The 26685-nt window shown below is 40.0% G+C and overlaps 1 protein-coding gene across 2 annotated transcripts in view; it reads left to right on the top strand.

The window, feature by feature from the left end:
• Positions 1–26685, top strand: part of fndc1 (fibronectin type III domain containing 1) — a 196144-nt gene that overhangs the window by 149093 nt on the left and 20366 nt on the right. For both annotated transcript variants that reach the window (XM_073051149.1, XM_073051148.1), the window contains exons 15-19: positions 1685–1810; positions 4877–5107; positions 16706–16817; positions 19688–19767; positions 26028–26057. In XM_073051149.1, the coding sequence (XP_072907250.1) occupies positions 1685–1810; positions 4877–5107; positions 16706–16817; positions 19688–19767; positions 26028–26057 (579 nt within the window). The remainder of the gene's footprint in view (positions 1–1684; positions 1811–4876; positions 5108–16705; positions 16818–19687; positions 19768–26027; positions 26058–26685) is intronic.

The raw sequence follows: 26685 nt of genomic DNA, 5'->3' as shown, positions 1-26685 counted from the left end.
TACCCAGACGGAATATAAGGTGTTGTTCCTCCAACCTGAGTGTGGCTTCATCTTGACAGTAGAGGAGGCCACAGATAGACATATCAGAATGGGAATGGGACGTGGAATTAATATGTGTGGCCACTGGGAGATTCTCTGCCTCTCTCACAATCACTCCTTGCCTGTTCTCCATCTCCCTCTGGTGCTCCCCTCCCCTTTCTTTCTCCCTAGGCCTCCTGTCCTATGATACTCCCCCTTCTCCAGCCCTATATCCCTTTTGCCAATCAACTTCCCAGCTCTTAGCTTCACTCCTCCCCCTCCTGTCTTCTTCTATCATTTCAGATTTCCCCCTCCCCTTCCTACTTTGAAATCTCTTACTATCTTTTCTTTCAGGTTGTCCTGACGAAGGGTCTCGGCCTGAAACGTCGACAGTGCTTCTTCCTATAGATGCTGCCTGGCCTGCTGCATTCCACCAGCATTTTGTGGGTGTAACACAAAAACATTGTACTTGTTCATTTCTTTATTGAGAAAAGTGATCCAATATTACATGTATTTGTTGGGAAATGTATGGGATCCTTGGGGTAATGCCTTCTACAAACACTATTTGGAGTCTGGTGTTCCAATCATTGAGATAAGCTTGGAGGTGTGGGTTGCCCTATTAAAAAAAAAGACACACAAAGTCAGGTACTGACAGAGCCTGCTCTTCTCAAGAAAGGTCTCTTTATGTGCACCATGTCTCAATTAAAACATCTTTCAGAGGCCCTCAGCGCAAGAATTGTAGAGATGCATGAAGCTGGAAAAGGCTGCAAAAACATTTCTGAATACCTGAGTGTTCATCAGTCCACAGTAAGAGAAATTATCTTACCAATGGAGGCAACTCAGTACTGCAGTTACTCTCACTAGGAGTGGGCATCCTGCAAAGATCACACCTAGAGCACAACATGCAATGCTGAAGGAGGTGAAAAAGAACCCAAGGGCACAGCAAAAGACCTGCATAAATCTCTGGAAATTACTTAATAGAAATGTTGTGGAAAGATTAGAAACAAGCAATTCATGCAAGGAAGCCCACCAGCATCCCAGAGTTGAAGCTATTTTGTAAGGAGGAATGGACTAAAATTGCTCCAAGCTGATGTGCAGGACTGATCAACAGTTAACTTAAATGTTTGGTTCAGTTTATACTGTAGAAAGGGGTCACACAAGTTACTGAAAGCAAAGGTTTACATACTTTTTCCAACAAATACATGTAATATGGGATCATTTTTCTCAGTAAGTGAACATGTATAATGTTTTTTTTTTGTTACTTATTTAACTGGGTTCTCTCCATCTAGTTTTAGGACGTGTGAGGATTTGATCACAATTTTGGTCCTATTTATGCAGAAACAGAGAAAATTCTACAGGGTTCACAAACTTTCTATCACCATTGTATGTATGTACCCTAATTTGACTTTACAAAATACATCACCTCACACTGGTTGGGATTGCATTCCATCTGCCGATGTTCTGCCTAATTTTGTATCTGATCTGTATACTGCTGTAGCTTGAGACAACCTTCTGAGTTATCCTTAAAGCCATCAACTTTTGGGTTATTTGCAAACTTACAAATTATACAGCCTACAACATAGTCTAATATCCTCGGTAAATTTATCAGGTGTTAAATGATCTGATGTCATAAACATTTTAACATATTTTTATTACATTTTCCTAGGATTTCAGCTGTTTACAGCGGCAACACCTACAACAGCTGAGTCTCCAACAGAAATAGAGTTTGCTAGGCCATTCAATGCAATTCCACAATCAGAGTTTGATGCAGCTGGAAAAAGACGATTCACAGGTGTGTAGTATAATTTTTATAGGTTTTTTTTAATGTGCATGAATGTTTTTCACATTTACTCACCTGTATTAAATTGTGTTCACCTGTGAACCATCTGTGCTTATCGATGACTTAACTTGTGCTGATCTGTTTGGGAATTTCTTCGAACCGCTTGGGTGATTTCTGGAAGTGAAATCTTGATTGGCAGCAGAACCATTCTCACCAGTGTTGTGTTTGTGAGTGGCCTGTCTTCAAAATCAGTCAAAACGAAATAGGGGAAAAACCCTTACCAGCTCTTCACACCGCGTTCTGCATTAATCAAAATTGCCAATGTTACATAATTCTCTATTATTGAAATGTTTTGAAACATACATTAAACTTTTAATCAAAGCAGAGCAACCATCAAAGCTTAAGCAATTAATTCTCTCACTCTCTTCCTCCACTTTCTTAACACTCCTCTCCCAGCTCTTCCCCCTGCTTCTTTCTACATTCCACACTACTTTGTGCCTTTTATCCGTCTCTCCCATTCCCCTCCCCTCTGCCCCCGTTCTTGCCTGCTCTTAATGAATGTGATAAAATTGTATTAATATACCTGTGACAAGACAAAAGTGCATCAGTTCATAAAGTTTGAGTAAACCAGAACTTAAAGGGCTGACAGTAAGGCTGCTATGATAAAAACATGATTTTTTCATCCATAAACATATGTAATCAATTTTAACCATCCCGCAGAAACTTTCCATTTGACTAAAACACATTGTCGTCATTAAATTCAGTCTTCTGGAATGTACTGTAGGAGGTGATGAGCAACTGATTATTCAAGGGCTTCTAATTGATATATACTTAGGAAGTGAAAGACTGCCTTTATATGTTTTGGATCTGGTTCATTTGCAGTATATATTTGTGTGTATCAGAACAATGATAACACTTGAACAATGCTAATTTGCATTCATGAGCTTTGGAATATTCTAAAGGTGTGAAAAATACGAGACGATAAAATAAGTAATTTAGCCTAAAAATAAATTATCTGTGATCTCAGTTTTAATCATGTAATGGCAACTGTGAGAAAAGGAGTATTTAATATGTATTGCACTCCGTCTGCTTCCACTCTCATAAAACTTGCATTTATTTTGCATTTTTAGTTTTTGAGAGGAACATTCTCCAATAGGTGAATACTCATAAGACGTCAGGCCCCAATGGTGTACCTGGCTAAGCATTGGAAACATGTGCCGACCAATTGACTGGAATGTTCAAAGACATCCTGAACCTCACTGCTGTGGCCTGAGGTTCCAACCTGCATCAAAATGGAAGCAATCGTACCAGTGCCCCAGAAGAGTAGGCTGATCTGCCTTAATGATTATTACCCAGTAGCATTCTCATCTTCTGTGATGAAGTGCTTTGAGAGGCTGGTCATGGCTAGAATTGACTCCTGCCTGAGCAGGGACCTGGTTTTGCTGCAGTTTGCTTTCTGCCACCACAGGTCTATGGCAGATACAACCTCACCACCCCTCTGCTCTGCTTTGTAGTGTCTAGATATCTAGAGAGAGCAGTCAGTGCAGATTTGTAATGATCTCTCTTCCTCATTAACAGTCAAAGCAGGTGCACCTCAAGGATGTGTGCTTAGCCCACTGTTCTACACTCCCTACATTGATGTCTGTGTGGCTAAACACAGCTTAAGCTCTATCTATAAATCTGACAGCGATGTCTCTCATTGTTAGAATTACAGATAGTGAAGAGGAAGCATACAGAGGTGAGATAAATCAGCTGGCTGAGTGGGTTTGCAACAAGAAGTTTGCATTCAATGCCAGCAAACCAAAGAATTGATTGTGGACTTTAGGAAGGGGAAGTCCTCACTGAGGGGTCAGCAGTAGAAAGGTGCCAAGTTCCCGGGCATCGACATCTTGGAGGATCTGTTCTGGGCAAAACATATTGATGTAGTCACAAAGAAGGCACACTAATGGCTCCAATTTGTTAGGATTTTGAGGAGATTTTTGAAGAGTGTCACCAAACACTCCTGCAAATTTCTATACATGTATGTTGGAAAGCATTCTGACTAATTGCATTACTGCCTGGTTTGGGGGCTTTAGTACATAAGATCACAAGACACTGAGGAGTATTATAAACACAAAGTATACTGCAGATGCTGTGGTCAGATCAACACGTACAAACAAGCTGGATGAACTCAGCAGGTCGGGCATCCATTTCAGTGGATGCTGTCCGACCCACTGAGTTCGTCCAGCTTGTTTGTATGCATTGAGGAGAATTATAGACTCAACCAGATTCATCATGGGCATAACTCTCCCCACTATTGAGGAGAGCTTCAGAAGAAAATGGTATATATTGTTGAGTACCAGAACATGCCTTTTTCTCATTACTGCCTTGAGAAGGTGGTATTGGAGCCTTGAGACCCACATTCAACAATTTAGGAACAGCTTCTTCCCCTCCACCATCAGACTTTTGAACAGTTGCTTGGGTTCTTCAAATTGTGTTTGAGTATGAAGTCTAGTGAAGGAATACAGGTCAGCTGAATATCCTAATTTTTAAGTAAAGGTAAATTATAGGGCAAGTACAAGGTAAATTTTATCTTTTCAGTTAATTATGCAAGCTGAATAATTTTAATTAGTTGTGTTTTAAGTGTTAAGTGCTTATTTGGTTTCAAAATTCTTGCGTAATTCAGAACAAAAAAAATGGATAGTTCTGCTTGCTGATTCACAAAGTCTTTATACAAGGATTGTTCTGGTTATTCACGTAGAGGCAGCTTTATGTAAGCCCTGTTGTCACACTGAGCCTTGCTTTGAATCCAGAGTTTTGCCTTTTAATGACTTCTCATCCAAGATCCATCAAAAGCCTTTAATTATTGTGGTGAATTTGGACATTAAGTCAATTTAATAAGTTCTGGCATATCATGTTTTCTTCAAAAGTTGAAGTCCAACAGAAAATGACATTTGGAAGTTGTTATAAGAGGGTTTAACCATAAATACTGTTTGTGAAATTATAAATAATAGGTACCTTGTGGTGTATATATGATATTATTGAGAGGACGAGCTTTCTTTTGAGTGATCGTTATTCATTTATTTAACTTGTTTGCAGCTGCTCATGTGAATTATATCAGCAAAGATCCAGAAGCTCCCTGCTCATTGACAGATGCACTGGAACACTTCCAAGTGGATTCATTGGTGGATATTATTCCAGATGACCTGAAGGGAAAGAACTTGCCACCTGAACAACCACCGCGGAACATTACTATTGTGGCTGTAGAAAGCTGCCATTCCTTTATAATCCTTGACTGGGCAAAACCACAGAAGAATGAATATGTGACAGGTAGAGATTAACTATTCCTAAATTTATTTTTGTACTTTGAGAAAATAGAAGCTTTTATTTCCCAAACAAATATCCCAGTTGGGATAATAGAGTGAGACATAAAATATGGAACTGGAGTCATTGGGTAGGTAGAGTAATAGTTTTTTTTTTCCTTGAGAGACATTTTCAAAACAATTTTCATTCTTATTTTATCTGGTTCTGAGGAACTGAGTGGGTTTATCAGGAAAAAATTTGACTGAGTCATCTGTCATGTTACAAAAGATAGCAATCGACTTGGCAAAATACGTTTTCATGAATATTGAAAGGGGAAAAGAAAGGCAGAAAGGTTTAAGAGAGAAAATTCCATTGATTCATGTGCCTTGAGTTGGGCAACTCGAGGCACAACTGCCATTGTTGAACAGTTTGAATTGAAGACTGGAGCATTCTTCAGAAATGAGAAGAAAAACTTGGTTATGGAAAAGATGGATTTAAGATCTTGGGTGTAACTTAAGAATGAAGAAGAAGATGTAAAGTTGATCAGGAAAGCATGGAGATACATACTGTAATTCTAGAGGAAACAGGGCAAAGGTGAATGATTGAGCAACAAAGAAACTTGATAAATTCAGAGGATATTGTTGAGCTGCAAGTCTTAATGTGAAATGTGTCATAATTAAAACTCACTGTTCCCTTCTCTTTTTTTCCATTCCTCATTCTGGCTCCCCTCTTACCCCTTCTCTTCTTACCTGCCCATCACTTACCTTTGGTGCCCCTCTTCCTCCCTTTTCTCCACGGTACACTCTTCTCCTATCAGATTCCTCCTTCTTCACCTTTTCCACCTATCATGTCTCAGCTTCTTATTTCATCTCATCTTCCCCCAGCACATCATGAATACAGCAAATTGAAATGGAAGAAATACAAGTAAACAGATGTATTACCTGGAAGACAGGAGGAAAGGAGAGGAAAGAGTAGATACTGCATCTCTTGAAATTGAATGAGAAGGTGCCATAAGATGGAAAACCTTCAAACTCAATTCAAATTCTCCAACTCTTGGTAGCTCATGATTTTTGTCAATATCAAGATTATGGTTGGGAGTAATGGAATATCAAAGTTTCAGGTGAGGAATCTGCATCAGGACTAATGGGGACTCTTGACCTGAAATGCTGACAATTCCTACCAAACCCTCCCCTCCATCATCTCAAACAGACGCTTCTCAGTTTTTGCTCCAGGTTCCGACATCTACAGTCTCTTGTTTCTCTGAATTAATGTGCTGCTAATAGAAAACTTGGGGGATTCTGCAAACGCTGGAAATCTGCATCTATAGAGAGGGATGAATAGTTGATCAGTTGATGTTTTGGGCTGAAACCCTTCTTCAAGACTGGAAGGGAAGGTGGGGGATGCCAGAACAAGGAGGTGGAGGAGGGAGAGCTGGCAGGTGAGACAAGGTTGGGATGGGGGGGAGGTAGCTGGGTGGTGGGGGAGGAGGGTGATGTAAGTAGCTGGGAGGGGATATGTGAAAGGGGTTAAAGGATGAAGAAGAAAAAATCAAATAGGGGAGGACAGTAGACCAAGGAAGAAAGGGAAGGAGGAGGGGAATGCAAAAGAAGGTAATGGGCAGGTGAGGAGAAGAGAAAGGATGATGGGGGAGCCAGAAAGGGGAATGAAAAGTGAGAAGGTGGACAGGGAGAAATTACTGGGTTAGAGAAATCAGTGTTCATGACATCAGGTTGGAGGCTGCTCAAATGTAATATGTGGTGTTGCTCCTCCAATCTCAGAGAGGTCTCTTTGTGACAGTAGAGGAGACAATGACCACTATGACGTAATGAGAATGGGAGGCACTAGGAGCACCAGTTACAGTAGATAACCCCGTGAGACTTGCAGATGAAGTGTCACCTCACATATAGTAAAAGGACTGACTGAGGCCCTGAATGATGGTAAGGGACAAAGTGTGGGAGCTGCAGATGAACATGCCTGATGCAGAAAGAAGGCTCTGGGAAGAGATCTTTCTTGGGTCTGTTCTGAGCAGTAGACTCTGTCATAATCTCTGTATCTCTCCTCACCCTCACTGCTTTTTAATAGTTACAGCATTTGTATTTGTCAGTTGTCTAGTGATAACCATCTTCATGTGATGTTTTCACAACCACATTGATTAGGTTAAAGGACAGGAACCTTGAGTTACAGAACAACGATTTGTTTTTTTATTGATTAGGTTAACAATTGGTTTCCTAAGAGTCTGGATGGTGGTATTCCTTTAGAAGATGGCTAAATTATACTCATTAAAAATTACCAAAGAACATTTTGAACCATAAATGTTTTCTTCTACTGTGCTAAAAATATGAGTTCAGCAAAAAACCTCCTGACCCTGGAAAGTGAATATCCAAACGGATAGCCTCCAACCTGATGGCATAAGTGGGTAGCCTCCAACCTGATTGTATGAACATATTCCGTCTGGGTAGCCTCCAAACTGATGGCACGAACATTGATTTCTCTAACTTCCATTAATGCCCCTCCTCCCCTTCTTACCCCATCCCTGATTTATTTATTTCCCCCCTCCTTTTTTTTTCTCTCTCTGCCCATCACTCTTTGCCTGTTCTCCATCTCTCTCTGATGCTCCCCTCCCCCTTTCTTTCTCCCTAGACCTCCTGTCCCATGATCTTTTCCCTTCTCCAGCTCTGTATCCCTTCTGCCAATCACCTTTCCAGCTCTTAGCTTCACCCCTCCCCCTCCTGTCTTCTCCTATCATTTCAGATTTCCCCCTCCCCCTCCTACTTTCAAATCTCTTACTATCTTTTTCAGTTAGTCCTGATGAAGGGTCTCGGCCTGAAACGTTGACAATGCTTCTCCCTATAGATGCTGCTTGACCTGCTGTGTTCCACCAGCATTTTGTGTGTGTTGCATCCATCACAATTTATGAGGAAAAAATAAAAATGTTAATTTTAAAAAGCTCCCAAAAACTGGAAAATTTCAAACAATAAAATCAGTTTAAAACTTATTCGTGGATGAGAAGTGTTTTGTTCTCACACGGATCCCATGAACAATTTTGAAAATGGCCGCAAACCTTGGTTTTCACTCAATTGCAAAAGTGCAAGTTGTTCCCTCAAGCCCTTCCTCTCTCTGAAAATACATTTGTCTTTTTACTTTTCCGGTTCTGATGAGGGGTCATTGACTTGAAACAGTGACTCTGTTTCTCCCTTCATTGATCCTGACCAACCCTGCTGAGTATCTCCAGCATTTTCCGTTTCTGTTTCAGTTTTCCAGAATTGGCAATTTCCTAGTTGTTTTGAAGTTCATGGAAGAAACATTGCCACATGTTTCTATAATAAAATGGAGACCCCATACGGAAATGAGACCATTGGAGAAAGGGGGAAATCTAAACAAGGTTAAATCATAAAATCAGATCATAGGGCTGTCAGTAATATATATCGCTGTTCAGAGGTGCCAAGAGTTCAGCCAACAACCCTAAGAAGTCTGTTGACCTTGGCAAGTTGAAAAAGTTAACAAATTTGTGAAAAATATTTATGCTTTTGAAGTTAATAAGAACTCCATTAATTTTCTGTAAGTTTTTCCAGAACAGACTTGGTTAAATCTTTTAAGTTTTTCCAGATGGCTAACATTTCTTATGTCATTACAGCTTAAGCAATCATTCACTTTTGGATATGACAATAAGGGAAGTAATTAAAACAGGCAAAAGTTTTGTCTTCTGAATTAGTTGGTTCTTGTGTAAGTCCTTGCTTTGTCATTCTTTTTCTTTCTCAAACTACCACAATCCAGGGATTATTCATTCATTTGATACATTCTTGCCTCTCAATAAAAAGGGATTCAGCAAACATGAAACTTAGATCAAGTCAAATTGACAGTAGTAAGTACTACTTCTGCTTAATCTTAGAAGGTATTACCTAATGTTGCTGATATTTTTCTTCAGTTAACTTGCAATTCTAATGTTGCTTATTCCAAACACACGTCTGTAAAAGATCTTTAACTTTCAAAATAGTGCACAAAATTCACATTGTCAGTTGAAAAATAGAATTTAGCCTTCAAGAAACAAAACCATGCTTCCTTTTGCAGTGGAACCTAATATGAGAAATTTGCAGCAATGGAAGATCGACGTCAGTGATTGGAAACAGACAGGCTGCTCTTAACAAATGGCTATGTCGGATTATTTTCTGATAGTACTTGGTGCATTGATGAAAACAGGAAAGGATTATTACAGACTAATAATATATCCCCATAATTTTTACAGCCATTTAAAATGATTGGCAGTTTGAACCTACTGTGTATGAAATGCTGGAGGAACTCAGCAGGTCAGTCAGCTATGAAAATGAATAAACAGTTGATTTGTCTGGCCGAGACCATTCATCATAACTGGAAAGGAAAGGAGAAGAATCCAGAAGGAGAACGTTGGGGGAGGGGAAGGAGTACAAGCTCGAAGGTGATAGGAGAAACCACATGGGGGGGGGGGAATGAAGTAAGAAGCTGGGAGATGATAGGTGGTAAAGGTAAAGGGCTGAAAAAGGAATTTGATAGGAGAGAAGAGTGAACCATGGGAGAAAGGGAAGGAGGAGGGGCAAATGGGGAAGGTGATAGGCAAGTGAGGAAAAGAATTAACAGAGGAGCTGGAGTGGGGAATGGAAAAAAGAGGGAAGGGGAAGGGAGAGCAGTTACTGGAAGTTAGAGAAATCAATGTTGATTCCATCAAGTTGGAGGCTCTCTGGATGATATATAAGGTGTTGCTCCTCCACTGTGAGTGTGGTCTCATCATTGCAGTAGAGGTGGCCGTAGACTGACATGTTGGAATGGGAATGGGGATTGGAATTAAAATGGCTGATCACCAGGTCTTCCATAGTCCTCTAATTCATGTCAGGTCTCACCGATGTAGAGGAGGGAGCACCGGATATAGTAGATGACCTCAAAGGATTTGCAGGTGAAGTGTTTTCTCACCATGGAAGGACAGTTTGGGGCCCTGAATGTAAACAATAGTTTAGGTCTATTATTTGTTTTCTTTGATCTTCAATTAAGGGCTTTCCCCTAAAACTTTTGGGAAAATAATGTCGCATGTATTCATCCTCACAAATGCAAGGTAATAAGTCTTTTCATGTGAATTAAGAAATCAACAGTGCCTTTGAAATTTTAAAAAAATAAAATTTGGTGTTGATATGGTAAATGGTAGGGCATTGAGGAATGCAGTAGAACAGAGTGATCTAGGAATAATGGTGCATAGTTCCCTGAAGGTGGAATCTCATGTGGATAGGGTGGTGAAGAAAGCTTTTGGTATGCTGGCCTTTATAATTCAGAGCATTGAGTATAGGAGTTGGGATGTAATGTTAAAATTGTACAAGGCATTGGTGAGGCCAAATTTGGAGTATTGTGTACAGTTGTGGTCACTGAATTATAGGAAAGATGTCAACAAATTAGAGAGAGTACAGAGGAGATTTACTAGAATGTTACCTGGGTTTCAGCATCTAAGTTAGAAAAAGGTTGAACAAGTTAGGTCTTTATTCTTTGGAGCGTAGAAGGTTGAGGGGGGACTTGATAGAGGTATTTAAAATTATGAGGGGGATAGATAGAGTTGATGTGGATAGGCTTTTTCCATTGAGAGTAGGGGAGATTCAAACAAGAGGACATGAGTTGAGAGTTAAGGGGCAAAAGTTTAGGGGTAACACGAGGGGGAACTTCTTTACTCAGAGATTGGTAGCTGTTGGAATGAGCTTCCAGTAGAAGTGGTAGAAGCAGGTTCGATTTTGTCATTAAAAAAAAAAATTGGATAAGTATATGGACAGGAAAGGAATAGGGGGTTATGGGCTGAGTGCAGGTAGGTGGGACTAGGTGAGAGTAAGCGTTCAGCATGGACTAGAATGGCCGCGATGGCCTGTTTCTGTGCTGTAATTGTTATATGGTTATATATTTTAAAGCTTATTAAACAAATGTTACCTATAATCAACAATATTGTTTTATCAAGAGAATGGTAAGAATTACATAGATTAATCCACTGAGCAGCTTTAATGTCTAATGTCAACCCAACTTGATTGCACAGCTGTTTGTGCTTTATTGAAATCTCTTCCCATGTTTCCCCGTCTACATTGATCAGAGTTTTCCTCCATTACTGTATTAATGACTATCGCCCAGTGGCACTCACATCTACAGTGCTGAAATGCTTTAAGAGGTTGGTCATGAATAGACTGAACTCCTGCCTTAGCATGGACCTGGACCCATTGCAATTTGCCTGTTGCCACAAAAGGTCAATGGCAGATGCAATCTTAATGGCTCGCCACGCAGCTTTAGACTACCTGGACAACACAAACACCTACGTCAGGATGCTGATCATCAACTATAGCTCAGCATTCAACACCATCATTCTCACAATCATGATTGAGAAGTTACAGAACCTGGGCCTGTATACTTCCCTCTGCACTTGGATCCTCGACTTCCTAACCAGATGACCACAATCGGTGCGGATTGGTGATAACATCTCCTCCTCGCTGACGATCAACACCGGCACACCTCGGGTGTATGCTTAGCCCACTGCTCTACTCTCCATATACACATGACTGTGTGGCTAGGCATAGCTCAAATACCATCTACAAATTTGCTGATGATACAACCACTGTTGGTAAAATCTCAGATGGTGATGAGAGGGCATACAGGAATGAGATATGCCAACTAGTCGAGTGGTGCTGCAGCAACAACCTGGCACTCAACATCAGTAAGATGAAAGAGCTGATTGTGAACTTCAGGAAGGGTAAGATGAAGGAACACGTACCAATTCTCATAGTAGTGGAGGGAGTGAGCAATTTCAAGTTCCTGGGTGTCAAGATCTCTGAGGATCTAACCTGGTCCTAACATATCGATGTAGTTATAAAGAAGGCAAGACAGCGACTATACTTCATTTGGAGTTTGAAGAGATTTGGTATGTCAACAAATAGACTCAAAAACTTCCATAGTTGTACCGTGGAAAGCATTCTGACAGGCTGCATCACTGTCAGGTATGGAGGTGCTACTGCACAGGACCAAAAGAAGCTGCAGAAGGTCGTAAATTTAGTCGGCTCCAATTTGGGTACTCATCTACAAAGTACCCAGGACATCTTCAAAGAGCGGCTTCTCAGAAACTCAGCATCCATTATTAAGGACCCCCAGCACCCAAGGCATGCCCTGAAGGCACACGCTCAGCGATTCAGGAACAGCTTCTTCCCCTCTGCCATCTGATTTCTAAATGGACATTGAACCCATGAACACTACCTCAATTTTTTAATATATATTCTGTTATTGCACAATTTTCAATCTATTCAATTTACATATACTGTAATTGATTTACTTATTTATGTATTTATTTTTCTTCTATATTATGTATTGCATTGAACTGCTGCTGCTAAGTTAACAAATTTCACGACAGATGTTGGTGATAATAAACCTGATTCTGATTCCAAACCCAAACCGTTCATCAACATAAAAAGTTTTATTTGAAGTGTAGCAATTTTTAAACTGGCATTGATCATTCTACCTGAGCACATCTTCCTGCAGTACATCTTGTTTTCTTAAAATTTCTTATGTGTTTTATTGACAAATTCTGTTACACTCTGAGTTTTCTTTGCAAGTTTGGAATTAGTACCAAGCATAAGGGAAAGTTCCAAGTTTATCTGTCACAGGTTGGATTCAGGTGAAGGAAATCTCCTAATAATGCTGTATATTGATATTGCATTTAACTTTTCAGCCAGAGGTGAAAGAAAATCAATGGGTGTCAAAGGTTATTGGGAGAAAGTAGGACAATCAGGTAGATAGGGATAATAAATCAGGCATGATAGAATGGTGGAGTAGACTTGATGGGCCAAATGACCTTATTCTGTTATCATGACTTATGATCTTATAGAAATGTCAGAGTATCAATTTTCTCAAAGTGAACAATTTGCTGTCAATAAATTGGAGAATTAGTTTAGAATGAAAATGAATGTTTGACCAGGTTTCTAGTGCTATAAATTGTCAAGGGAATGAACTATTGAATTACAAGTTTTGTAGTTTTGTGGTCTCGAGCCAGAATATTGCTTGGGAATAGCAACTAAAAGATCTGAATGTAGAGAATTAGGCACTGACTATGCAAGTTCCTTGAGTTTCTTGATTTCTACCTTATAATTAATTGGACAAGAAATAGGAGCAGCTTCATCTTTGCCCTGTACTGTTGTCTACTTTTTCGTAGAATATGGTATGCTTCGAGAGCAATGAGAGGGAATTCGGGAGGGCTAAAAGTAGGCATGTGGTTACTGTGGCAGACAAGGTGAAGGAGGATCCCAAGGGCTTCTACAAAAATACTAGGGGCAAAGCAATAGCAAGGGATATATTTGGCCCTCTTGAAGATCAGCATGGCCATCTATGTATTTTTGCCTCCGTATACAGATACATTGTCTATATATACTATGTATATAGTGAGACAAAGTGATTGTGAGGTCATGGACTGTATCTGGATTACAGAAGAGGAGGTGCATGCTGTCCTAAGGAAAAAATTGTTCATCATTCCCAGGGCCTGACAAAGTGTCCCCTTGGACCCTGTGAGAGGTCAGTGCAGATATTACAGAGGCCTTGGCAGAGGTATTTAAAACATCCTTCGCCACAGGTGAGGTACTGGAGGACAAATAATGTTGTTCAAGGAAAGATCTATATCAATGATCTGGATGCGAATGTGGTAAACTGAATCAACAAATTTGTGGATGATACCAGGATTGTGGATAGCGAGGAAGGCTACCAAAGCTTGCAGTGGGATCAACACCAGCTGGAAAATGTGTTGAAAAGTACCAGATAAAATTTTATATGAACAAGTGTGAGGTGTTGCACTTTGGAAAGGCAAAAGAGGGTAGGCTTGCACAGTGAATGATAGGGTACTGAGGAGTGTGCTTGAACAGAGGGATCTGGGAATATGGATCCAGAATTCCTTGAAAGTGATGTCATAGGTAGACAGGGTCACAAATAGAGCCTTTTGCATATTGGCTTTTATAGATCAAAGTATTGAACACATGAGTTTGGATGTTATGCTGAAGTTGTAAAAAGACATTGGTGAGGCCTAATCTGGATTATTGTGTGTGTTTCTCATTACCTACCTACAGGAAAAATGTCAATGAGATTGAAGGAGTACAACAAAAATTTCTAAGGATTTTGCTGGGACTTGAGGACCTGAGATATTGTGAAAGATTGAATCAATGAGGGCTTCATTCTCTGAAGCATGGAAATGAGATATAATTAAGATATACAAAATTGAGGGGTATAGATAGGTTAAATGCAAGGTTTTTTTCCATCAAGGTTGTGTGAGACTGGAACTAGAGGTCATAGGTTAAGGGTGAAAGGTGAAATATTTAAGGGGAACCTGAGGGAATCTTTTTCACTCAGAAGGTGGTGCAAGTGCAGAAAGAGCTGCTGCTGGAAGTGGTGGATGCAGGTTCAATTGCAACATTTAAGAGAAATTTGCATAAGTTCATTGATGGGATGTATATGGAGTGGCTTGGTCCAGATGCGGGTCGATGGGACTGGGCAGAACAACAGTTTGGTGCAGGCCAGATGGGGCAAAGGGCCTGTTTTTTTACTGTAGTGATCTGTAACTCTAATATAAGAATTTAAATCAAACATTTTCATTTTGGTGTTGGAGGCTTGTACGTGTGACCTCTGGCTTTTCCCTGGTTGTGAAAGGAGGAAGGTCAGGCATAGGGCTAACAATCTCGTAAAAACCCAGAACTACAAAAATGTCAACAGAAGCTCCAGAGACCCCAACCCAGGGAGAGGAAGAATCTTTGCCTATAAGATGCATGCAGTCGTGTGGGGAAAGTGGTAGCCGCAGGGCTAATCAGTGTTCTACTGGCCTAGGACATAGGCATCTGCTGAGCTGCTGTTGGTGGCTGTGCCCCAGTAGGGGTGATGGGCTGAAGAAGAAGATTTCTTAATATAACCGGTGGATTTGGAGTGTGGTGTTGGCTCCACTGACATCATAACACATCTGGGAATTTTGAGTGTTCTGTTTGAGATTCCCAAGTTTACCAAGGCTGACTGAAGTTAGTTGATTACTCCTAAGAATTGATGAATCAGCCTGGAACACAACTGTAATGTGCTCTGAAGTTGTTTTTGAAATGTTGCCCAACTTAAATTTCATTCATATTCAAAGTCAAAAGTTAACAAATTTTATCGTAAATGTTTTGCAAGGTTCATACCTTCAAATTGAGTTTTGCAATGGGAGAATGTGCCTTAATGGTAGCATTATGTTAAAGGCTAAACTCTGACCATTCTCACCTCTGACATTGCTTGGGTATGTCCTGCCCACAAAAGACAGGGCTATCCAGTGATGGCAATTAATATTCTGTTATTGTATCCCAATCATGTGCAAACAAAGGGAAGTTCTCATTCACCAGTAATCTGCTCAATGTTACTCATTGTGGGCTTGCCAATATTATAGCTCCAGACATTGCAGACATGGATAAAAGGCACCAAAGGTGAGGTGAAAACATCTTTAAAAATAGTATTTGACAGCAGTCTAGTGATAATGTGGTTTACTGCAGCTGGAATAACTGGGAGTTATTGGATGAAATTTCTTCTTTTAATTAGTAAGTGACTGCATTTCAGAGTGAATCAATTCATCACACTCTGGTCAGAAGTAGTTTGAGGATGTCATAAAATAAACTTTTGTTTCACTCTTTATTTTCCATTTTTTAATTAATCACATTTTCTCTGGTCTGTCATTCATTTTCAGGGTTAGCATTATTTCCTTTAAAATACTTAGCCGGTTGCAATGCAAATATAATTTAAAGATTTTTGTTTTAAAAGCCAATTTCTAAGTCTATTTGACCAATAGGCAACGAGAACAACAGGCAATGCTTGCAAAGGAAGTCAGATTGTCAAAGTATGTAATTTCCATGATAGCTACCAGATAAGTGCACAAACAATGTTGCAAGTCTCAAAAGGACCACGGTAATATAGTGATTTGCATGATGCTATAACAATTTAGGACATTTCAGGCGCTATTCTGTAAGGAGTCTCTGTACATCCTCAACGTGGACTGTGTGAGTTTTCTCCAGGTCCTCCAGTTTCCTCCGTTGTCCAAAGACGTACTGGGTAGATTAATTGGTCTTTGTAAATTGTCCTGTGATTAAATTAGGGTTAATCGTGTTTGTCAGTGGTTGCTGGGGTGGGGTGGCGTGGCTTGCAGGGCCGGAAATGTGCTGTATAGCTAAATAAATAAACAAAATTAAAACTTGTTGATTTTTCTGATTGGAAAGAACATTGTATAAATTAGGTAGGCATCTTTTTTTTGAAGATTATCATGCTAACAGATGGAGATTTTCTCTGCTTTCACAAAAGTAAATACATTGGACTTATCCACTGTGGACACAATAGATGTCTAATGTGGTGTCTGCTTTATTAACAACAGGATGAATTCTTGACTGAATTAGCTAAGCTGTCATAGTTTGTGTTTTATTTTAGGTAGCATATTCTAAAATGACAATAATTCACACCGTTATTGCTAATCTAACCCAGAAAAAGTTAACTTGGACCTTGAGTTCAGAGTTGGATGGAAAATATCTTCAATTAAATGGAAACGTTTGGCTACAATAGAGAAAATTCTGTTGCATTTACTTCTGCCTATATTTTCAATTGCAGGTTACCTTGTTTATAGTGCCTCTTATGATGACATCTTGCAGGACAATTGGTCAACAAAGCCTACAGTAGGAAGCACACATTTAGCTATTGAAAACCTGAAGCCAAACACAAGGTAAGGTTAAAGAGGGCATGCGATCAATAAGAAAACATTACTTTATAATTTTGATAATTTTCCTGTGTTCTTTTGAATATTTGTCATATGGGTCATGTGGCTTGTTCCCTCCCACCATGCTTAGTGGTGCTCTAACTGCTCCATGTGGACCAAGATTCTCACCAAAGCCAGTCCCTTTGCCCACGTTCCTATCCACATACCTGTCCAACCGTCTTTTAAATGTCCTCAACTATTGCTGTCAGCTCATTCCATATACTGATCATCTCTGGGTGAAATCGCTGTCTCTCAGGTTCCTATTAAATCTTTCCTCCCTCATCCTAAACCTATGTTGTCTAGTTTGTGACACACTAACCATGGGGCTAAGGATAGTTTGTGTTCACATTCTGTATGTCCCTCATGTTTCAATATAGCTCCATAAGATCACCCAATGAGGATTGATCTTGTACAGGTGTATGTTATGCATCAATGAATAAAATGCCAACCTGTTTATTCTCTCTCTGTAACTCAGGTCCTTGAGTTCCAGCAACATCCTTGTAAATCACTTCTACAATCTTTTCAGCTTATCAGCTTCATTCCTTTCATAGAGTGACCAGAACTGAACACAATATTCCAAATGTAGCCTCTCTAATAGCAACGTCCTATTGCATCTCAATTTCTGTACTTAGTGCATTGACTGGGTGATGACCAGCATGGCAAAAGTCGCCTTCAGCACCCCAGTTGCTTACAAGACCATTTTCAGGCCCTGCCATTTACGGTGAAAGGATCTGCTATCACTTGCTTTCCCAAAACACAGCACCTCGCAGTATCCAAATTAAACTCCATTTGCCATTCCTTCACCCACTTAAGTAGCTAATCAAGATCTCTCTAAATCCTAACAACAATCTTCATTGTCTATGACACCACCTATTTTACTGTCCTCTGGAAACTTACTAACCACACTCTCATCTAAATTATTGATACAAATGACAAATAGCATTGGTCTGGTGCCAAACCCTGAGGAACACCAGCAGTCATGAGCCTCCAGTATGAAAACAACAATCATCCACCATCTTCCACCTTCACCCTCTGACTCTGACCATCAAATCATGTGTATATCCAGTAATTAGTTTGTTTTCCCTGGATTCCATGCAATCTGACTTCAGATGGAATCTAATGCATGAAGCATTATCAAAGACCTTTGGCCATTTACTCTTGGAGTACAATGCACAAAAAAACTGGGAATTAAAAAAAACATTTTATTTTACGAAGGTGCAACACTGGCAAAGCTTTTTTTTTGATTTACCATCCATTGTTAAATGCTGACTTGGTTTACCAGGATCTTTATGATGAAAGTTCCTGTATATTATGGTCCACAATGATCATAGCAATGAACCTCAGATTTTAAATTATATGTTAATTTAATATGGATCTGTGTGAATTGCAGTTGTATTTTACAATTGATTCACTACAAAATTTTCACAGTCTTGAGCTCAGTATGAATGTTTTATTCATCATGGAAGGATTTTGAGGTTAATGAAACAGGTGTAGAGCAAATAATGTCTCTCTGCTGCAAGATCTCACTTTTGTCTAAATGTCCATTCATGTTGTGATTATATCTAATTCCATCATTTCCTCTGGCATTGAGTTTAACTATCATAATCACCGTTAAAAACATTTAAAAAAATTACTCTTATATCCCTTTAAAATTTCTTCCTATCACCATAAACCAATAGACTCTTTTTTTATATATACCTTTGCAATGGGATAGAGTTCGTCTATCTACCCTTTTTACCTCATAATTTTATATACATCTATTAGGTCACCTCTGAGCCCCCAAACTCAGAGAAAATAAACCCACTCTCGAATTTGTCCCCATATCTGAAGTCCTCCAATTCAGTCAACATCCTGGTGCAGCTGTTCTTAACCTAACTCTGTCCATTGTAATCCCATCATTCCTATAATGCAGGGGTTCCCAATGTTTTTATGCCATGGGCCAATACCATTAAGCAAGGGGTCCATGGACCCCACGTTGGGAACCCCTGCTGTAGTGTGCTGACCAGATCTGCGAGTGTGATCTTACCAGTGCTTTGCAAGGTTATAATGAAGCATCTCAACTTTACATTCTGTGCCCCAAATTAAGAAAGTAAGCATGCCAAATGCTTTCTTCACTAGCCATCTACCTGTGTTGTCAGGGAAATGTAGATTTCAAATGATTTGATGGATTGGGTAACAGCTTGACCAATGGGGGACATGAGTGTAGGTCTGCAGTCAGCATTGCAAAGAATATCTCTGCAAGACAACAACTGCATTGGGGTTGAAAACTGGCTAAATAAGGTTGGACCCCTTTACTAACACTGAAGCAGGCCTCAACTTTAGTCCATGAGGGTAGCTTCATTTTCAGTTTTTGATACAGGTTGAGCTGAAATTCCGAAATGTAGCATGCAGCAGTATTACTTTAAATGAGGAACTATCTCATACTAAGTTAGGAGGTAGGGCTGTGATTGGAGGGTGGAAAGAATGGGAAGGATGGAGTGAGCGATTCAAATAGGCTAAGGGTTTTCACTTGGAGCCATCACAGAACAACATTATGTTGGAGGTGAAGGAAAGAAGAAATGCTTTGAATTTTGTGCTCAAAGAATTTTGTGTTTGAAGTTAAATACCTACATTTTCTAAATGTTTACTTATGTCAGTGAGCTTTGCCTCCTACTGACACATTCTGGAAAATAAAGTGCATTGTGTGCTTCGGGTGAAATTTTTTAACTTGCATCATTTCTGCCAAATTAAAATTAAGAGTTTGGAATGATGCTATACAATGTGCTATCAGTTTGAGCTGGTGTAAAATGTAGCCTGGCTTTGTAAGCAAAATAAATGCTGATATTTGCTATTTTCAGGTATTACTTTAAAATTCAAGCAAAAAATCCACATGGTTATGGTCCCATTAGTGAAGCCTTGTCTTTTGTTACTGAATCAGGTAATGTATGACTCTTCTTGTTTGGTTAATGTGGTAGATATTTGACACCAAAATTTCATTCAAATCAAACTGGGCAAGCTGTGAAATCAAACTAATGCTTGAATTTATTGATTAACATTAATGAAGCAAATTATGAAAACTGTATAGAACCTACTGATTAAATTGTGTGATGCACTTGATCCAGTTATCCTCTCCATTTTGGTCTATGCAAAACCCAGCTTGTGAAGTTAACTCTTCGCTTGAATTTTCTTCCTGGAACTGGTCATTAAGGATGACAGCTACGGGGATGTCTGCAAGGAAGTTCTTGTTTCGCCACATTCCTCCTCCCCCCCCCCCCCCACTGAAATCTGGTGTATCATGAACGTACCTGCAGTAGCATCAAATTAGCAATGCCGGCCTTCCTCTGCAGAGTATATTTTCCATTGCAAAGTGTCTCACCAGTCGGATCTTCTTTACATAATCGAATATGACACAAGGAAAGCAACTCTGACCCTTTGGGTAGGAGTAGAAAAATCTAGGCTTAAGTGCAAGCTGTATAATCACAAGATTAAGCAACGAGGAGGCAGCCTTTCTGTTAAGTCAATCGGAAATAAGCAATAACCATGACCAACGTGCTATTCCCTGAGTTGAGGAAAGACAGAATTTAAAAACATGAATTTTTAGGTTTTTTTTAAGACGTAAAGCACGGTTTACAGGCCCTTCTGGCTCGATTCCGTGCTGCCCAGTTATACCCATGTGACTAACTAACTTACTAACCTGTATGCCTCTGGAATGTGGGAAGAAACCCAAGCACCCAGAGGAAACCCACATGGTCATAGGGATAATGTACAAACTCTTTAGGGACCATGGCAGAATTGAACCTGAGTGGATGGTGCTGTAATAATGTTACACTAAATGCTATATAACAGTTCAAGTTACTTTATCATTTGGATAAATGAAACAATTCCAAGATCCTTGCACAGTATTTACTTCATGCACCCTGCTTGTTCTGTCCTTGTAGCATTGGCAGGATTGATGAAATCACCCTGTCAGATTCTAAAACTGCTACAACTTATCTGGCCATCTTTAGACTTGGTGGATTTGCTAAATGTATGCACCTGCTGCAAGGTATGAGCTCTGAAAACATTGATCACAAAATTTGACATCTGGACAATTTTCAACGTCGTTAAGCATCAGCACAAAAGTTCAACAGACTTGAGACCTGAGATGAAAACTAAGGATAATCTTGTTGAAATTTATACTTGCAGAAGTTTGGGTATGATGGCTGTTGAGATGCTGGAGAGTCAAGAAGTGAATGTTAAGACCATAAGACATAGGAGCAGAATTAGGCCATTCAGCCCATCGAGTCTGCTCCACCATGCCATCATAGCTGATCCCAGATCCCACTCAACCATGGCATACACCTGCCTTCTCAACATAACCTTTGGTGCCCTGACCAATCCAGAAACTACCAGTTTTTGCTTTAAATACACCCTTAGTCTTGGTCTCCACACCTGCCTGTGGCAGAACATTCCACAAATTCGCCACTCTTTGGCTAAAAAAATTCCTCCTTACCTCTGTTATAAAGCGTCGCCCCTCAATTTTCAGGTTGTGCCCTTTAGTTCTGGTTACCCCCACCATAGGAAACATCCTCACCACATGCACCTTATCTAATCCTTTCAACATTTGGTAGGCTTCAATGAGACTCCCCTGCATTCTTCTAAATTCCAGTGTGCACAGGCCCAAAGCTGCCAAACGCTCCTCATATGTTAAATCCTTCGTTCTCTGCATCATCCTCATGAACCTCCTCTGGCCTCTCTCCAATGATGACACATCCTTTCTGAGATATGTGGCCCAACATTTTTGACAATACTTCCAAGTGTAGCCTGACTAGTGTCTCATAAAGCCTCAGCATTATCTCCTTGATTTTTTATTTTATTCCCCTTGAAATAAATGCCAATATTGTATTTGCCTTCTTTACCACAGACTCAACTTGTAAATTAACCTTCTGGTAGTCTTGCACAAGTCCCTTTGCACCTCTGATGTTTGAATTTTCTCCCTATTTAGACAATTGACTGCACTTTTGTTCCTTTTACCAAAATGCATTATCATACATTTTCTAGCACTGTATTCCATCTGCCACTTCTTTGCTCCCTCTTCCAATTTGTCTAAGTCCTGCTGCAATCACATTGCTTCCTCAACACTACATTCCCCTTTACCTATCTTTGTATTATCTGCAAAATTGCACAAAGCCATCATTTCCATTATCTAAGTCATTGCCAAACAAAGCGAAAAGTAGAAGTCCCAATACTGACCCCTGAAGAACACCACAAGTCACTGGCAGCCAACCAGAAAAGGCCCCTCCCCCTTTATTCCCACTTGCTGCCTTATGCCTGCCAACCATTCTTCTATCCATGCCAGTATCTTTCCTGTAACACCATAGGATTTTGTCTTGTGAAGCAGTCTCATGTGTGGCACCTTATCAAGTGCCTTGTGTAAATCCAAGTAAATGACATTCACTGCTAAATGACACTTTGTCCGCTTTGCTTGTTACTTCCTCAAAGAACTCTAACAGATTTGTCAAACGAGATTTCCCTTTATAGAAACTATGCTGAGTTTCACATTTCAGATTCAGTTTATTGTCATTTATAAACCACAAATACAATGCAGTTAAAAAATGAGACAACGTTCTCCGGAATGATACCACGAAAAAGCACAAGCAGACCACATAATGTTTGGTAATCCCCAATCCAGAGTCTGGAGAGGTTGCTGCGTATCGATATCGCGCTACCATCTTAGCACGTTCCCCAGAAAGGAACTACAAACCCATCAGACAAAACTAAAGCTACAAGACCTACACAAAACCACATACCGTAGATTTCGTACTACAGAGCGCACCTGATTAAAAGCCGCTGGCTCTAATTTTAGAAAGAAAATCAATTTTGTACTTGTACAAGCCGCACCGGATTTTTGGCCGCAGGTGTCCCACGTTGTAATATGAGATATTTACACAGAAAGATATTACACGTGAGGATTTTTTAACTTTTAATTAAATCCATATGGTAACATAAACAAATACATATTGCAAATGCTTTTTTTCGAACCGTGCCTGTAACGCGGCTACTTTTAAATATACATACGTATCGGTAACACACAAATTACGTTGCATATACTTTTTTACTGAACAACATTCCAATATCTCCTAACGACTGGTAAAAAATATATATACTGCAGCCTACCAGGAAAAGTTATTGATCGCCTTTAACTTAAAAGCAGCGTTCTCGTGCGGGTCTAATGCTGCTCGCCCCCCACCTTCCCGTTTATCGCAAACCGGTATTTCCCACAAGACGCGGCGAAACCGGATGTGACGTCATAGCATCCCGGGATGTAGTACAGAAAACAAATATACCGGGTACTTAAAACACTTCTAACTTTAACTAGAAAATACTAACAAATGAATTACTAAGCGAAAATATTATAAACTAAATAACTGCCATAAAGGCAGCACAATGCTTTTCTTCGAGTGTTTTCCATGTTGATGAGGGTGAGTACAAATGACTGATTTACAATAATTTAATTGTGAAAGTGCGCCTGATTTATCGTACAATTTCATTGGACCTCTGTGAACTACTCATCAATTTTATTGGTCTACTGTTACGAGACAAAATGTTTTTGGCGGCATGAAAAAAAATCATGCATTAGCCGCACCGTAGTAAAGGCTGCAGTGTTCAAAGCTGTTCAAAATGTGGGAAAAAAGTAGCGGCTTATAATCCGACATCTACGGTAGTTACATATAGTTATAGTTAACATATAGTTTCAACAGTGCAAAGCAATACCGTAATCTGATAAAGAGCAGTCCATGGCACGGTTTAAAAGAAAGTCTCAAAGTCCAGACAGCCCATCATCTCACGCAGACGGTAGAAGGAAGAAAAACTCTTCCTACCATGAACCTCCAGCGCTGCAGCTTGTCAATACAGCACCCTGGGAGCCCTGACCACAGCCAACTCCGAGTCCGTCCGAAAACTTTGAGCCTCCGACACTGAGCACCATCTCTGCCGAGCACTTCGACCCCAGCATCGGCCGCCAAGCAACAGGCAAAGCCGAGGATTCAGGGCTTTCCTCCCGGAGATTTTTCCGATCGCACAGTAGCAGGGGCAACGAAACAGGCATTTCAAAAGTTTCACCAGATGTTCCTCCATGCTTCTCACATCCGCCTCCATCAAATCAGGATTGTACGCGGAATCCTACATGACAGATTATAGATATTCATTCCAAAGTGGCCGCTGCGCACTGCGTTGCGTTGCACCGCCATCTTGCTTGAATCTTAACCATTAGTCTCCAAGTACCTCAAAATCTCATCTTTAATAATAGTCTCCAACACTTTACCAACCACTAAGGTTAGGCTGACTGGCTTAAAATGTCCTTTCTTTTGCCTTCCTCCCTTCTTAAAGAGTGGAGTGACATGTGCAATTTTCCAGTCCTCCAGGACCACGCCAGACTCAAATGATTCTTGAAAGATCATAACCAATGCATCTGTTATCTCTTCAGCAACCTCTTTCAGAACTCTGGGATGTAGTCTATCTGGTCCATGTGACTTATCCACCTTAAGATCTTTCAGTTTGCCTGGCACTTATCCTTTATAATAGCAATGGCACTCACTCCTGTTCCTTGACACTCACAGACCACTGGCACACTGCTAGTAACTGATACAAAGTACTTACTAAGTTCATCCACCACTTATTTGTCCCCCATTATTACCTCATCAGCATAATTTTCCAGAGGTCCAATATCAACTCTCACCTCCCTTTTACTCTCTATATAACTGAAAAAACTTTCAGTAACCCACTTTATATTATTGGCTAGTTTGCCCTCATATTTCATCTTTTCCCTTCTTATGAGTTTTTTAGTTGCCTTTTGTTGGATTTTAAAAAATTTCTCAATTGTCCAACTTTCCACTCACTTTTGCTACCTAATAAGTCCTTTCCTTAGCTTTTATGCAGTCGTTAACTTCCCTTGTCAGTCATGGTTGCCTACTCCTGCCAGAAGTCCTTGAGGATAAGGAGTCTGTCATTTAAGGTGAAAATAAACTATTTACGTCACTCTGTGAGGTATCAATGTTATTCTCCAGTATACTGGAATGGAAAGTATGTAAGTGGCTGGCCAGATTTGAACCTGAGACCACTTGCCTCAAAGTCCAGTGCTGGAATGAACAACTGGATCCAGCAATCTCCCTTTTGATTCCAAATGACATAATAGAATTATTACATCTGAAAATTCAGAGGCAGAAAATCTTGTGTTATTTACATTAAGTATAGAATGATCAAAAACTACTTAAAGCATAAAATATCAATGGGTACAGTACTGTGCAAAAGTCTTAGGCACATAGATATAGCTAGAGTGTGTTAAGACCTTTGCACAGTACTGTATTTAAGAATGTGGAGTGGAGAGTGAGTTTATAAACCTGGCAGGAGCAAAGGATATTGGGAATGGCAAGGGTGGAGCGCCATGGGAGGGGTGTGGGACAGATGGCAGAGAAGGAGTGCTGGGGGGGGGGGGTGTCGGTGGTGGTGCAGGCGCAGATATACCTAGCCCTGTGACACTAGGTAAGATCATTTGATGTCAAGCAATTGGTTTAATGATTACAGAATGTGTCTCTGATACTTCCTGCTCCCTCCCTCTCTCTTCCCCTCTTCCCAACAATGATTCCCTTCTCCCTCCCCCATTCCAACTCACAGAGACCCATGTCAAAATCAGGTCTTTCATTGCACACACACATCATGAAATTTTTATTTTGTTGCAGCAATACATTGAAATACATAAAATTAGTACAGTACTTTGCAAAAATCTTAGGCCCTCTAGCCTAAGATAGTACTGTACATACTTTTCAAAGTATTTATAAGATTATGTCATGTTTAGGTAGCTTAGTATGCCGTCTGGTGGTGTAGTTGGTGGTTTAGAGCAACTTGGCCTCATAAAAACCAGATAAATGCTAAGGAAACAGCAAAAACGTTTCATCTGATATGCCACAAGGTGTGAAAAGGAACAACAGCAATATATGCTAATGGAATTTAACTGATGTGAAAGAAAGAGGTCAAAATATTCTTCTGTATTCGGGAATCGGGGTATAGAGATAGGACAAGAAAGTGTCTGATGTAAATTTCATAGTTTTTATTTATCAACTCCCATATTTTCATGCATGATTTGTTTCTTTGCAGTTATTTCATTAATGAAACTGAATTGCTGCTTTTTTTGACTAAATGTGTTTCTTCTATTTCCAACAGATGACCCACTGATCATTGTCAGACCACCTGGTGAGTGCCCCGAAGCATGAAACTTCCAAACGATTGAATTAGTTGTTTTGTGCATTGTGTCACAGCAATTTCTGCTTTAATCACTCACAGTAAATGGGCATCACTTGCCTTTAAGCATGAATGTTAAACATCTTGAACCACTTCAGCCGTTGTACTTGTCTGGCACAAGAGAGTTGAATGAATTTGATCAGTGACTCTGAAGGACCTGCAATATATTTCCAGGTCATATCGGTCTGTGCACAGGTAGTTGGCAATGTTCTTTCTGTACTTGTCCTTCCAGGTGGTAGAATTCAAAGGCTTCAGGAGAAGTTTGACACACTAGATCTTGCAGATTGGGCACACTTCCCAGTTGTGAGGGGGCAGATGCTTAATGTTCCAGGCGGCGTGTGAAGGATTGTGGATGGATGCTTATAAAAGGGGTTAAGCATGTTAAATGTTGTGCTTGCACTTGTGCAGACAATGGAAGAGTTCTCACCATGTTGCTGAATTGTGTTTAAGGTGATGAAAAGGTCTTGAAGGTGAGATCTGACTGCAGAATACCCAGACTTGTTGCCATTGTGCTTATACAGTACATTTGTTCTGAAATGCCCAGTGAGCAGTCACCAAGGATGTTAATGGTGACGATGCT

The sequence above is a fragment of the Hemitrygon akajei genome, chromosome 7 (assembly GCF_048418815.1).
Source record: "Hemitrygon akajei chromosome 7, sHemAka1.3, whole genome shotgun sequence".
NCBI classification, from domain to species: Eukaryota; Metazoa; Chordata; class Chondrichthyes; order Myliobatiformes; family Dasyatidae; genus Hemitrygon; species Hemitrygon akajei.
This window is presented reverse-complemented; position numbering and strand designations above follow the sequence as displayed.